Source organism: Pteropus vampyrus, unplaced genomic scaffold, assembly GCF_000151845.1.
Source record: "Pteropus vampyrus isolate Shadow unplaced genomic scaffold, Pvam_2.0 Scaffold183, whole genome shotgun sequence".
NCBI lineage: Eukaryota > Metazoa > Chordata > Mammalia > Chiroptera > Pteropodidae > Pteropus > Pteropus vampyrus.
In genome coordinates this window covers 1,623,149-1,639,006 of record NW_011888964.1, presented here as the reverse complement: position 1 = coordinate 1,639,006, position 15,858 = coordinate 1,623,149, and the positions used below count along the sequence as shown (strand labels likewise).

The 15,858-nt window shown below is 46.6% G+C and overlaps 1 protein-coding gene and 1 non-coding gene across 2 annotated transcripts in view; one reads left to right on the top strand and one right to left on the bottom strand.

Annotated features, from left to right (window-relative positions):
- The window catches only part of KHDRBS3 (KH RNA binding domain containing, signal transduction associated 3), a 113,876-nt gene that overhangs the window by 83,377 nt on the left and 14,641 nt on the right, over positions 1 to 15,858 (bottom strand). The window contains exons 3-5 of the mRNA XM_023537225.1: positions 10,232 to 10,348; positions 5,206 to 5,352; positions 853 to 992 (exon numbers count right to left, since the gene is read on the bottom strand). Of these exons, the coding sequence (XP_023392993.1) occupies positions 853 to 992; positions 5,206 to 5,352; positions 10,232 to 10,348 (404 nt within the window). The remainder of the gene's footprint in view (positions 1 to 852; positions 993 to 5,205; positions 5,353 to 10,231; positions 10,349 to 15,858) is intronic.
- Positions 5,429 to 5,547, top strand: LOC111746316. Its single transcript, XR_002783043.1, has one exon. It is a non-coding gene; the product is annotated as a 5S ribosomal RNA (ribosomal RNA).

Below are 15,858 nucleotides of genomic sequence, written 5' to 3'. Positions count from 1 at the left end.
GGTGGGTAGAGAACATTCGTGAAGATTCCGGGAACAAGTGGTTCCACGGTGAAATTCCAAGGTGGTGACACCCTTGTGACCATTCCCACACAGCTAAGTCGGCCGTGGGACAGACAACAACTACATTAACAAAAAACACAGTAAGTGGTCAACACGTGACCGGGCAGAGCCAAAGGGATCTGCTGTCGTCAGGGACTGACTCGGCAGCTCCTGACCGAGTGAGTACCCCACGCTAGGTACTAGGGACCCTGGGGACTCGTCCATGACCTTCGCGGGTCGACATTATAATGAGGTGACACCGATGAAAATGCGAACAACAGAGGTAGGTTGAGTTGGATAAATGCTATTAGTACCGAAGACAGGGTGTCGTGGACCAGGTCTGGGCGGGAGACGGATGCTTTAAACAAGGCCGTGACCGAGGGTCCCCACATGTGTTGATAAGGCAGTGCCGAGCGCGGGCAGCGAGGTGGCCGGGAGACCACGCCTTCCCGGGAGAAGGGCTCGGGAAGGAAAGGAGCTGGGCCCGTTGCAGGACACAAAGGCTCCAGGCCAGTCTGGCTGGGGTGCCCGAGACGGCAAGGCAGAAGCCCGGATCGGGGCAGCCGGGCGACGGCCTGAGTGTCAGGGAGGCTAGGATTTCTCCTGCCCTCGGAGGATGCACCGAAGGATTTCGAGCAGGGAGGAAATATTATCTAATTTCATTTTAAAAGATGATTAAGATCGCAAATAAAAACTGGGAGAGGGGTGGGCATTAGATTCGAAAGGATGGAAGAAAAACGCCCAGACGCCGACAGAGCCTGGGGACCGCGGTCACGCGCCCGACGACGACGACGACGACGATGACGCGCCCACCTGGTTATGGCCGGGGCGGGCGTCCCTCTCGTGCGCAGGGCGGTCTTCCCGCGGGCCACCGGCACGTCCGCGTTCTCCGAGCCGCCGTTCAAATACGTCAGTTCCTGGAGCTGCGCTTGCCGGATTTCGTCGTTGTAGTCCTGCGGAGGAGACGGCAGGTTGGGTGACTGACCTCGGGCAGGAAATGCGAGGGCAGCCGGAACGAGAGGCCCGTGATTTTTAATTGATAACAGAGGTGAGGGAGATAGTCGAAGTCATAAAACGAGATTTCAGTTTGTTCAAATGAAAATGTATCGCTGTATTGTCGTAAAAGGGGGAGGAAAAAAACAAACAAAAAAACAGAATTTTTTTTCCCCAAGACTCAAATTTTCTACAATCGGCCACAACTCCCTCCCCCAGGTGTGATTTCCAAGTCGAACATTCATAATAAAATTAAAATGCCAAATAACACATATGTGAGCACTGCTATTTACAACCAATTCAACCGGCAGTCATTGAGCATCTCTGATGCGCCAAGTGACAGGAGACAGGGAGCAGCAGGCACGGTCCCTCCAGCCAAGGGACTCAGAAGCCAGTGGAGGGGGAAGACACATCCACATGGCAGATTCACTGACATCAGGAACCAGGACACGTGGTTTCTGGGCATCTCCACTGGATGCTGCACAAGCGGCATCATTCGACGTTTCCCAAACTGAATACCTTGTCTCATCCTTGAAAACTTGCTCGTCTTTACCTTCTTTTACTGTCCCAATGTCCAACTGAGAAGCTTCAGGCGTTACCTTTGATTCCTCCCCTTGCCTTGATATCCCCAGCGCCAGTCAATAATCAGCAAGAAGGGTGTGTAATAAATAAGTAAAAGTGTGATCTGTTTCACAATAAAAGGGGAACGTAGGTCTAACTATTCCAAAAGGAACGTCATCTGACTCTGCTGTGGGGAGTAAGAGTCGGGCTCTCTACAGGAAGTGTCACGCAAGGACAAGTGAGAACTAGCTGCCCAGAGGAGGGCTAGCAAAGTATTCCAAAGACCAAAAGAATGATACGTCCAGGGAACAGGAAGTAGTGCTACATGGTTGAATTATAAAAGCAACTGGGGGCTTAAAAGTGGAGGGGAAACCCGAGGCCAAATCATGCAAAGCCTTAAGTCATTTTAAATATTACCTGAAATGTCTAAAATTGAAGGTACTAAAAAAAAGCATTCCATCATTTTAAAGAGGTGAGTTGCATATTTAGGTCTGTGTTTTGGAAAGATCATTCCAGCATTAATGCACCTGGATGACAGAGACTAAAAGCGGAGACTGACGAAATACTACACCCTAAAACACACATGCTTCTCAGTACACCCGGAACATTCTCTAGGCTGGACCATGTGCTGAGCCATAATACAAGCCTCGCAATTTTTAAAAGTTACCGAAATCAAAGTACATTCTCTGACCATGATGGAATAAATTAGGAATCCATCAAAGAAGGACATCTGGGAAGCTCACACATATGCAGAAATGAAAGAACATAATCAAAATAACCATGAGATCGCAACGGAAATCCACAAGGAAAATAAGAAAATATCCTGAGATCAATGAAAAAGAAAACACAACACACCGGTGTTTCTAGGATGCATGCGAGGCAGTGCTTAGGAAAAAAAATGTATAGCTTTAAATGCATATATGTAAAAAATGAAGGATTTCAAATAAATAACCTAAACTTTCACCTTTAGAAAAGAAAATACAAAGACAAAGGAAAAAATAATATAAATTAAACCAGAAATAAGTTAAATAGAGAACAGAAAATAGAGAAAAATCAGTAAAACCAAAAATTTAGATCAACGAAACTGACAAAGCTTATAGTTTTTGCACCATCATAAAGTCAAAAAATTCTAAGTTGAAACATCATAAGCCAGGGACCATCTGTACTAAAAACCAGTGAATTGTATACTTGATACGGGGAGATTTTTATGGTGTGTAATTTATAGCTCAACAGAGGTATTAAAGGGTAAAAATTACGCTGGAGGCAGAAATACCAGATGAAAGCTCTGAATTCCAATGGGTGGTAAAGATGGTCTAGAGTAAGAAGTGGCAGGAAAGATGAAGAAATGGAGATGTGGAGCTATTTATAATGCTTAATTTTAGGAGAAATGGCAAGACACTGGATAAAGGGAATTAACGAGCCAAGTCCAGAATGCCGATTGGCTTGTGAAAGATAAGGATTAATGACAGAGGGTATAGTGACGTGATCAATTGTATACAGGTTGGATCCGCAATGCCCAGCGTACAAAAAACTTGAAACATCCTATAACCGTCATATATAGGGGTTGGAAGTTTAGAAGTTAAAGATATGGGAACGGAAGTGGACAGCAAAGTGTCACTTGGGCCCTGTGCATTGCAGAGGAGGGCCTGTGATCAAGGCTGGCCCTGGGCAAACTCTTAGGAGAAAAACTCCGAGCCCGGAGGGTCCTGCCTGCTGTGTGCGGCTCTGTATGCCTGAGGCTCAAGGGCACGCTGGGTTTGGCCAGTTAAGTCTTTGGCCAGTTAAGTCTGCGCTAGCAATGTGATCTGTGGGGACCCTCTGTTTCGGCTTGCAAAGTGGGGTGGTGGTGCTGGACGCAAGCGGCTGAGGTCAAGTTCACGGGCACTGTATGTCTACGTGACTGATCCCCTGTGAAAACCCTCAACACTGAGGCCCAGGTGAGCTGTCACACACGGATGCTGGGAGAACCAAACGTGTCCTCATGTGACTCCACGGGAAGGGACACGGGGAAGCCTGGGCCCGGTTCTTCCTGGATTTCACCTCATGCTCCTTTTCTCTTTGCTGATTCTGATTTGTACCCTTTTGTTGAGATAAACCATAATCATAGAGTACAACAGATTTTCTGAGTCCCGTGAGATCTTCTAGAGGATTATTGAGCTTGAAGGTGGTTGCTGGGAACACCTAGGCAAGAATTCACTTGCATACAAAGGCCGGCAATAAGCAGGACCGCCTGGGGCACAGAGAAGGCTCAGGACAGACAGAGCTGTGGACATCAGCATAAAGTGGCAGGCAGAAGAAGAAAGGCCTACACAAGGCAGACCACAAGGGGTGCCAGAACCTGAGAAGGGCGAGCAGGTAACCGCATCCTGAAAGCCACAGGAAGTCAGTGTGGCATTCACAGTCTGCCAAGCCGCCAGGTGGTAACCCCATGAGATTGATACCCAAGAAAGGCGTCCATCAACTTCAAGAACAGTAGTTTTGTTAAAAGCAGGGGGAATCCGGACTCCATTTCTGTGGGATCCAGAGTGAATGTGAGTAAATCACAGACACAGTAGAGGCAGGCAGCCTCTTCCAGTCACAGGGCCACAAAGAGGAAGAGAGGAGGGACTAGCTGGAGGGAGAAAGAGATGGCAGGAGGAACAGGAGGACATCTGAGTTTGAATAAAAGATTTAGAGGAGATGATTTCCCGAATTTAGAAAAAAACAAAATAGCTTTAGTAAACTTATTTTTAGAATACACTGTCTTGTCTTTACTTTTCCAAAACTGAATGCAAAAACTGACTTGAAGCTTGTAGCAGAAGACATTGTAAATGAGGAAAAAAAAAATGAATACCAATGAAAAACGAAGCTGAAATTAGTCAGCGAGAGCTGCAAAGCAGGAGGAAGGGGATTAGGGCTCTATGATTAGCAGGAAAGGCTAAGGATTAGGGGTCCAGGTTTTACCGTAAACATAGCCTCTCTCTCTAATTTATTTAGGGCACCGTGACTTCAGAAGAGTCATTTGGATCTATCATGATTTCGACCTATCTAAAATAAGCTTATAAATATGTTCTCTACCATTTTACTTGAAATGTGTGAAGATTAATAAATTATTTGTAAAGCACGTTCTAAATAAAACGTGCTACATAAATGCTAAATATCTGCCCTGCTGAAAAGTGTCAGGAGGTGTGACACAAAATTGTGTGTGGTTAAAAACAGATTCACGGGAAAAGAACTTAACTGAGTTAAAAGAACTTAACTTTTCAGAAATACACGGGGGCGCTAATAATGAGTTCGTTGGACAACGATGAATTTGTGAAGTGATTTTAGTGTCCCAAAAATGTTTCGGACTTGAAACTCCACAACTTGGACAAGTGACTGTGTTCTTCAACGTTCTAAGCCACGTTACCTTAGCAGTATTATTTCATCTTTTTAAAAACTGTCGCCTCACATATGAAGAAAGAATAATGTCAAGGAATTCAAGGGCACACTGTGAGGTCTTCTTGCAAGGACGTACATGAAGCTCCTTAGCAAAGTGCTATGCAAACGACAATCACTGATAAGAGTTATCAAGGATTAAAATAAAGTAAGAACTCTAAGGTACAAATTACGATCGAGAAAAACTGTACTAACAGGGATGAGAAACTTTTTGATTTCTTCCAAAGCATGTCCCATCCGGGCATACGCTTCTGCTGGCGGGGCGAAAACTTCGATGAGAACGTGGAGGTCATCGTTCAGGTGGAAGTACTTGGCTTCTCCACTTTTCCTCAACTCTTCTTCCTGCAGAGAGAAAAGTCATGTTTAAGAGGGTGTCATTGTAGAAAAGGAAAAAGGAAATAAAAACTACCCAGAGCCCGTCTACGGCCATGCCACCCTGAACAAGCCCGATCCCATCTGATCTCAGAAGCTAAGCAGGGTCGGGCCTGGTTAGTACTTGGATGGGAGACCACCTAGGAAAACCAGGTGCTGTAGGCGTTAAAAAACAAAAAACAAACAAACGAACAAACAAAAAACTACCCAGAGCCCATCTGGCGCATGGCTGTCGCAGGAGATTCACTCAAGAGTGAACACCACCTAGTTAAGTCTCCACTCTCGCCTCCGGCCTGGCAGTCTGGCCACTTGCCCTCTGCCCCTCACCCTGGCTCCGCTGCTCTCTGGGGTCCCCCTGCGGGCGCTGCACCAGCCTCCTTTGTGATTCTCCAGCTGCCCAAGCAACCGAGCGCACTTCTGCACTGGTCACCCTGCGTGCCTGCGATGCCGTTCCGGAATATTTACCACTGTCTACGACAGCTAAGGGACCTTATTTACTACTTGCCCGTTTTCTGATTTCTCTCACTGAAGGTGATCACCATGGAGCGCAAACCATGCCTGTCTCACTCGGTGCTGCTCTCTGTCTGTCTAGAAAGATGCTCGGCCTGAGGCAGATGCTCAACAAGTATTTACGGAATGAATGCCTAACTAATATTGATTCACTTCTATGTCCATTTGCTTATTCATACATGATTCGAAAAGCATTCCTACAGGCCAGGCACTATATTCTATGTGAGGATAAAACAGTGAATAAGATAAATGAAAGATTTTGTAATGCGATTTTTATATAAATATGATTAACATTTTTTACACTTTTTTTGTTGTTTGTACAATGAAACTCGGGGGAAACTAGGAGATTTGAAAAAACAGATAATTAAGGGCCTACTGATTTTGCTCCGTTATCTTTTTGTAACTAACCTCCATCAGGATGGCGATCACAGAATCTGGGTTTCTGAACAGTCTTTGTTTCCAACGTTAAAATCAGACAGACAGATTCAGATCAGGAGGAACGTACATCTAAAGCGACGTCCAATAGGTAGAACGCCTTGCCAGCATCCCCCCAAAAACCTATCCCACGAGAGAGAGAGGACCCAGGAACTCCCGGCGACATTATTGTTTAATTCCGCCACGAGCCAGGAGGCCAAGGAGGCACAAACACCCTCGACTTCACTCTTCAGCTGTAACTTTTGTGACTTAACTAATCTGAACTCTTACAAAGAAAAGAGATATCAACGTGGAAAAGGCACAGGATTCAGAGTCAGATACACCTGAATCTTAGTTAGGCTGGTGAGTGTAGGCAGGTTATATGCAATCAAACATCTAACTTGCAAAATCAGTTTGGTGTGAATTAACGTAGGGTCATTGAAAAAAGGACCAGCTTTATGTAGAAGCCAAGCAAAATAAAAAGTGTTTATACTGCCTAATATGTTGCCTTACACTCAGTAGGCACTCAATAAATGCTGGTTTCCTTCGCATTTATGGAAAGTTAGAAATTGAAAGAAAACTATGTGAAGAAAGAACAGATATAAGCTACCATAATATCCTATATAGTTTCTCTGAAATTTGTCTTGAGTATAGAAAGTACTACCCTTTTACACCAAAAAGAGACTATTTATTGTTCTAACCAGAACATTTTCAATCATTCGGTCTGATACTCTGCCTTTTAGAGCTGAAACTTTAATCACTGGATTCTATGCACAGTACTAAAATAACCACTCCTTACCTTTTTCTGATACGTACCAAAATAATAATTTTAATGAGATTATAATTGTCGATTCACAGTCAAGCCATTTCATTTCTATCGCAGACTTAAGATGGGATGGGGCGGGGCGGGGCGGGGTGGGGTGCGGTTCTTAGCATAATCACAGCCCACTGCGTAAGTAGCTCTCACCAGACGGTTTCATGGTTAATGAGAAGAGGCAATGTGGTGTCTGGGGAGGAACCCAGACTTCGACGTTCTTGCATTCAAATCCCAAATCCAATCTATACTGTGTAACTCTAAGCAGGTTACTTTATCCTCATTTTGAAGGGGTGATTTTAAATGGTGAGAACAGTGCAATATCTATTGCTCATAGGGCTGTTGTAGTAATAAAGCAGTTATTATAACAGTAATTAAGAGTGATTAGTAATAAAGGAATTGTGATAATAAAGGAGTTTTGTGTCTAAAGACAGAAAGTCTTTAGAATATGCCTAGCACATAATAAGCACTCGATAAATGATGAAAAGTAGCAATTATTACGATCATGATCATTATTATTACCCAATTCTAATATTAATCATTCTATTACTCTAGCACATAGATGACATGGGCAGAACACCCAGCATGCCGTTTGGCGCAAACAGAGGGCTCCAAAGACCACGGCGTTATAGCGATTACCATGCTCCATAACCAGCCAGCACATGTCAGTAATTTGTACCGCAATGTCGTCAAAGTAGCGAACACAAGAAGAAAATGAATTATGTTCCCATTAGAATTTAAATAGTGAACACTTTGAAAATCTAGAAGAATGAGATTTTAATACGAAGTAATGGAATCTCTTTAGAAATAAATATGTTATTAAACGAAGAATTTCTGTAGACTTAATGAAACTAGTAAAGAGGACCACGTGAACTCAGTATTCGGGAGTTCAGGCAGCGAGGATCTGATCTCAGGATAGCAGACGGGACACCAGCAGCGCCCACAGGAGAGCGGGGCGCATGGGGTCAAAGATCGAAGGACTCTGGGTCCTGGTCCAGGGTCAGTGGGCTCACTGGACCGTAAACCCCCAGGGAACGCTCTGCCCCAGTTTCCGGTTGTCCTGAAGGGATATAAATGATCCGTCACTTGCAGAATCCCCACATCGATCCTCTGTCTCATGAGGTCAAGGACACAGAAAAGAGACATCAGGGAGTGGGTGGTGAGCGGTCTGGGGAAGAGGCCCAGCTGTGTAAGAACGAACTCCACAGGCAATGCGGAGCAGGCATCCAGTGACCAGGGAGCCGAGGGGACCAATTACAGCAGACACCAAAGCACTTCAATACGCAGCCTCCTATGCTACTCAAGGGCCGCGTCAACAGAGTGCCCGTGGTGACGGGGAGAGGGGCTATGCATGACTTCACAACGGACACCCCTCAAAACAGATGACTGGCTATCGCCACTGCCGTGTGTCAGCATGCCAATGGTGGAGAACCGCCTCCCGCCCTTGAAACGACATGATCTAGAAGGACTGCTGAGCCCCCGACAGCGAGCTGATAATGCTCAGTTCCTTCTCTTCATTCGGACGGCCAGGCACTGGCCGTTACTTGGGCATATAATCCAGATAAAGACTTGCCTCCTCCACGCCCCTCTTCTTGTAATGCTATCTGTGGGTGGCCTGGTCACCGCCACCGAGCGCCACGAGACACTGCTACTGGCCGAGGAACTCCATGAACAACAAATAAGTGGCACAATGTCAGCGGGTTTCACTGGTCACGTCAGGGACCCCATTACGATGGCCTTACTGAAGACTTAATTGAGATACTGGCGAGGGTGGGGCGCTCTCTCGTAAGACACATGATTTCTGACCAACTGACCAATGTAAGGTTTCGTTTCCCCCCCCACCCTCAGAACAGATGGGACAGAGCCACAGAACGTCCTTAGGGACAGAAACGCCTAGTGAGTGGGAAACCTAACCCGGCTGAGAATCAGACTCATTCCACATACCTACTGAAAATTCAGCTTAACCCTCCACTCTAAACAGGTGGGGGCCTGGGAATATGTATTTTTAAACAATATCCCACATGAGTCTGATACAGAGCCATGTTTTAAATAATACAATGAGCCTCCCTGATTAACCCAGATAATACGCTCAGGTGCTCTGAATCTCAGTTTTCTTACAGGTAAAATTTAAGTGTGTACACACACACACGTGTGTACGTTTATCCTCCATCATTTTTCCAGGGATAACATGGATTAATGCATGTAAACGTCTCACACCGTGCCTGAGTCATAGTGGCGGTTCAATAAACAAAGGGTGGCTATTTTATTATGAAAGCTGTTCTTTAGATGAACTTTTTGTGAGAGGGCTGGATTTCGTCTAAACAACTTTCTCATCTGACACACTCACTGCTCAACATTTCATGGTCGGTGACCACTAAATGCAGATTTGGTTCCTAGTAATATAAATCTTTTAACAGTGAAAAAGCAGCAGAGCGATAACAGAACAGCTCAGTGACAGCGCACTAGGAAACGTGAAAACTTCTTTCAGAATTGGTATTTTTAAGAAAGTGACCAATAAAAATAACTCAGTAACTTCCGCTTATTAAAAAAGGAAGCAGTTCATGTGAACACGTCCAAGTAGAACGACTCTGTGTGAGCCATTATTAAAACATTTAAAATCAATTTTAACTTGATAAAATACATAGGACATCAAATGAAGGGCAAAAAGGGCAAACGCAAGTATCTACTTGATCAATTCAACTACGTGAAACACCGGCCTAGAGAAAGACCCCGAGGAACTACTCTAGAATGATGACGGTGACGGTGACACTGGCTGCAGGCAAGTTTCATCTCTCTGCATGAGAACTGCAATGTCACCGAACTCTCTACAAGGTACCAAGCTGCTTCTAGAATCAAAACCTGAGGTACCACTGTTTTATCTTATAAATGACGATAACAATTATAGATGCAGGTCTAAGATACTACATATTCTGAACTTGGCCAGAGTGACTCAATTTTCTAAACGGCATCATCAATACATCTCCCTATATAATATTTTCACGTAATCTCACTTGAGACTCTAGTCAGCGTTCACGTAACGTGTACTGGTATGACAGACAGGTGATCTACACAACAACCAAAAAAGCAGCCACTGTCTACGATGAACATTACCTTTGCCTTGTCCCTCATGGAACCTTTCCCAAGGATGGACATTTTTGTCAAGGTTTCTTCTTGTAAACGCTTCAGAGAATTGCCACGTGGACCCAAAAGCTTCCCCACGAAGTTGAACTGGGAAAAACAAACAAACTGGATTTGTAACATTCACATCTGAAAGTAACTTCTTGATCTTGAATGTTAGGAAACACTGGATTAATCAATACACATCACTGATTAATGACAAATATTGAAGCTCCTGCTACATGAGTCACACTTTTTCCACAAACCACATAAAACAGGGCTAAAAATCGTGACATGAAAAAGATTCAATATATTTCTCTGTCCCGGTCACTTCCGGGATGGCTGTTTCACAAACGGCAAATGCAGTTAGCTTCCCTGACAGCCCCACACACCTTTCGGTATCAACCACGAACAGTGCCAGGATCAGAACGCAGGTGAGGAAAACTGATGCACGTGACCGGCCTTCGTGGAGCGTGGGGGTCCTACCTGGTCAGCTCTTAAGTCCTGGCCAGTCGGCCAGCGAGTGCCCTGACCTTGCTGAGCTCACTCTCACTCGGTGGCTGCAAAGAACCGACCTCCCCCATGGGGCAGAGGTGAGACCTGCGTGCACGGATGACCCCCTTGTTGACCCACCACGAGGTCAGACGGAGGCCTCCAAATTCCCACTCTTTGCTCCATAATCAGCTGACCTATTTGTCCCTAACAATCGATCAATCAGAGAGTGCCCCTTAGCCTGACTTGATCAAACTTTAGCTAAGTGTCCCCTTTCGTGGGCAGTGACTCACCCGCAAGCTGAGCGGGCACACAGCTCTCCAGAAAGCGCTACCCCCCCTGTGTCCCAGGGACCAGCCTCAGGGTGAACCATTCTCGGGCCCGCCGTCCCGTCATGCCATCTCTACCCACTCCCCTCACTTCCCCACGCCCACCTGGCCTCGGTCACGGCTCCCCATAAAAGCCCTTGGCTGTCCACCTGCCGAGACACCTCGAGATCGCACGCTCAGAGCCTCCGGCCCGTGACAAGAGCTACCTCCCTGCTCTCACAATAACCCTTTCAAATAAAGTCTCTCTTACTTAAGTCACAATTTGTTCTTGATTTGATAACTGTATGTGCAAGACAGAGAGCAAGAACTTAATACATTTTCATTTTCATTTTTATGAATCATCTCATTTGTGCAGAGATTTGCATAGAAGGTGAAGGTGTTATTTGTAAGATCATTAATTTTTACTCCAATGCCAATTATTACATTACAAATATTCCAATTGTAAACAGAAAACTTTCAAATGATTATGAAGATAGAAAACCAACACAAAATAAGAACATTTGAGTTTCACTGCATAATGTATAAGATCTGATAATTATGTCCTTTGTTGGTAAAGCCAAGTGCCTTTCTGAACTAGCTGTAATTGATCGAAACTATATTTGTGTCATGACACTGTTCCTTGGGGAACAATTACAGTTAAGCTGTCATTTCATAAACAACTAAGCATCCAGAACATGTCACTGTCTCCATTAAAACGCTTCTCTTAATTGGGTGCTCACCAAAGAGCTGATTAGTCTCACAAAGAGCTGTTTCACTAACCTCGGACTCACACTGAAACTGAACTTGCAACCTCTGCCACCACGTGATTCTTCCAGAGCACCTTAGACCAGCAAATGGCACCGCCACCCACGCAGGGACTCAAACCAGACACCTGGCACTCACTCCGTGGGGCAGCGACCAGGCCTTTTACATTCACTGCTCCGACGCTTGTGCAGGGAGGGCATTTAATAAATGTTCAATGAATTAGTTACGTCTTCACAGTTCTAGCTCCTAAGATCTCTTAGACTTGTCTATTTTTCTGTAGCCCCAGCGCAACTAGCCGAGTCCAAGCCACCCTCATCACTCACCAAGCCCACCACACACAGCCCCTTCCTCTGAATCCACGTCTACCTCCTGTGGCCAGCACACAGGTCCTGACACAAAGCTGGCCTTGGAACATCTGTTTAAAATGCAGCTGTCCGACCATCTTCCAACAACCCTGCTGGGGAAGGCCCGCTCTGGACCAGGCCCTGGCCACCTACCTCTCTGGCCTTACCACATTCTCCTGCTTTCAATTTTACCCTTCTGGACTTATTTCATCTCCTCCAAACTGCCGTGTTCCAAGAACCACCCATTTCAGCTCAGACTCGGCTAGAAAAAAACGTCACACTCGCTCTTAAAACAAAAAGAAGGCTGGATGGAATGCAAGTTAAGGCATGTCGCAGTCCCAGGGCCCACGCCAGGCGCACGCCTGGGGGACCAGCACCTGCTGGGGGACCAGGCTGCGTGCCCGTCAGGCGCTGTCCAGCACAGGGTGCAATGCGGGAGGCCCCAGAGTCAGGAGAGGGGACACCAACACGCCTCCCCCACCCCCAGGTGCTCACAGGGAAGACACCCAGGAAGAATCCTGAGACCACTGCTCCCCCGGTGCGAGGCGGGGGCCGGGGGACAGGGAGCAGCCGCTGCCGACATCTGCCATCTGCCCCCATCTGTGTCCCGCCCTGTCTCCCCTAGAACAAAAGCTTGAATCTGCGGGAGGAGGGCAACAAAACCGCTTTGCTTCCTCTTTAAAAATATTAACGACATCAACAAAGCCTCAGCAAGGGCTCCCGCCACCACAGCGTGGGGTGCAACAGCTACCTGGGGCCAGGCAGGGGACAGAAGCCGGCGACGCTGTGCCGACGGAGGCGCACGGTCTCGGGATAAGTGCCGATGACACACACGTAAAACACACACGTAAAACACACACGCAAGGGCAATGCTTGTTCGCCGGCAGCAAGCATCCAGTGAGGGGGCCGGAAGGGGAGGACGCGGAGGACGATGGAGAGCAAGGGTGGGCGTTCGCGGAGGGCGTGGGCGCCTGCGGGCCGGGCTGGCCTCCCTGTGGTGGTCGCGCCTGAGCTGCGTCCCCTGCAAGGATCTGGGAACAGGTAATTTCCTGCACCGTGAACAGTTAAGTGCAAAAGCCCCAGGCGCTAAGGGGCTTCTGAGAAACAAGCAGCTGGCCGGCCAGGCTGGAGCAGAGTGACACACACGGCGGGGAATAAGAGGCAGGTCGGAGACACAGAGACTCGTCCCCCTGGGCCGCACGGGCCATCGTCCAGAGTCTGGGCTCACGCGGGCCAGTCCCTCGTCATCAGCCTAACGGGCCCGCTGGGCTTGTCCTGGCACCTCCCTCGACCCGCTCTGTCCTCCTCATTTCTCTTCTTCTTCTCGCAAACCGTGTTTGAATCCGTTTTCTTTCATGTTGGGTTCCTGAGAAGAAATGTTAATACTCAGCTCTGAAATCTCACCTTAATCCCCTTCGCCCTTCTTAACATACCTCCTGGCGCACAGTAATACTCCGGAAAAAAAAAAAAAAAAAATCTGAATCGACAAAAGCAAAAGAATCAATTAATGACCCTCTGGGCCCAGGAAGCTGCTGTCCTGTCTACTGTGCAGAGCTGTATCAGCGGTGCCATAAAATATAACGCACGCTTGGGCACAAGAAGGAAAGAATTTCAAAACAGTAAGTCTCTGTGCTGGTAGCGTCCCCTCCCGCTCGCCATGACAGATACACTCAGAAGGTTACGGTCTCCTTCGTTATCACGCCAACTGTTTAATGTTCCTTTTATATTACTTCTTTTTCTTTAAATGCCCTTTACAGTTTCATAGACAAAATCAAATCCTAGGATAAATCTCATACTTGCTGAAAGGAATTCCCTGTGGTCCATTGTGGTTCCTCCTCGCTCTCATCACCCACCCCCCGCAAACCCTAAAACCCTAGCCTGCAGCCCTAGCAGGTTGCATCATTTTCACACAGCCCCACCCGACCGGGCAATTAGAAAATCAGGGACTGTGTAATTAAGCTTGAATGCTGCTAGGTTATCTATGGCACAAAACAAACTGACTCAAAACTTTAGGTGAACAATAACCATTTACTTGCTCACAATTTAGCGATCTGAGCACACGTCCCATGTCTCTTAAGCTGGGGGTGGCTGTCAGCCAGGGACCCATGTTCTTACTGGTTTCACTGACTCCCCTGCACCTGCATCCTGGGCTTCCACTTGCCCTGGTGGCCTCGGGGTGGCAGGGTTTTTGCATGGCTTCCAAGATCAGAAAAGCAGAAACTGTCACTCCTCCTTAAAGCGCGGGCCCAGCATCTTGCCAGCTCTGTGGCATGGTCTCAGTTAAAGGGAGCTGCAGGGACAGGACACACTGGGACAGAGGGAAGGACACCCTGCAGGGCATGAAAGGACAAACAGGTGGTCACGGGAAGAGCACCATATAACACGCTCTTCAGGTATAAACGACAAGTAGCTATTTCTCAAAAGTTAAGTTTAAATAGCCTCAAACATCATGATCTTTTCCAGTCCTGCTTACCTATCTACCTAGCTTCTTTCCCCTCAGGGGGTGTTGGGGGGTTGGTTAGGGATCTGAGGGCAGAGACCCTGGCTTATCCGGCCTTGCACCCCAGCAACCGCTTAAAACAGCACCTAGCTTCTAATAGGTAAACAATGTTCCATGCGTTGAAAAGTGAGTGATGAATGCTGACCAAAACTAATGACCAAAACATAGCACTCGCTATCGAAGATGTTAATTAAAGCAAAGCCTAGGATACACCACACAGGCACAGATGAAGGGAGCAGATCTCTCATCTCTAGGTCCTAACTGGCCGACAGCATGTTGTAACTGAGCGCCTTAGAAAATCTAAATGTTTATTAAAAACGCTTAAAAAGACATCTGAGAAAGACCGTAAAATAATGGGGTTCCATATTAGATAAACAATGAAAATTTATTGCTGCAGAGATGGGGTTGGAAAGGGATGTGAGAAACAAAAGAGATGAGAAAAGAATTTTTTTAAAACGTCTGGATGCGGTATAAATTGTGCATCTGACATTAAGAGCTAAGAAACCGAGAAAGGAAGGAGGCCAAGGGCAGCAGGGCCCCTGGGGCCTCCCGCGGTGACGTCAAACGGCACCATTCCCCGAGGATTTGACCGCCGAAGTTCCAGGACCTTAAATTAGCAAGCAAGAAATCATCCCCACACGCTAGCCCTCGCTCACGCCATATGCATACATACATACACACACACACAAACCATGTGTGCGTGTGTTTGTGCATCTGTGTGTTTGTATGTGCATGTGTAAATTTGTTTTAAAATCCTATACCTGTTCAATCATTGGTTAATATTTCAGTATTTACTTAGGGGAAGAAATTCATCATTAACAACACCAGATGTAGAGAAACAGTTCCAATTTGGGAAGATTACTCTTCTCGTCATGTCCGACCGGTCACAGTCACCTTTGACTTGTTACGAGGCTGAGCCTGGACTGGGCAGAGAACATGGGGCAGCTCCGTCATGTTCTTGCTCAGTCGATTGTATCTTTAGCAGAGTTTCGATTCACAGCTTTTTTAGCGGAAATCTTTGCCCATTTAAAGAAAGGTAAGTTTAACTAAAAGCAGGTAACGTAATCCGTGAATCCATGAATCCACAAGCGGGCATGTCCAATAGCTATGAGCCCCGATATAATGAAAGCAAAAGGGTCATTAAAACCTGCAGCTGGCCCTCCCCTTTCCTCCAGGACACAGTCTCCACGTGCCACGACCGTGTGGCACTTG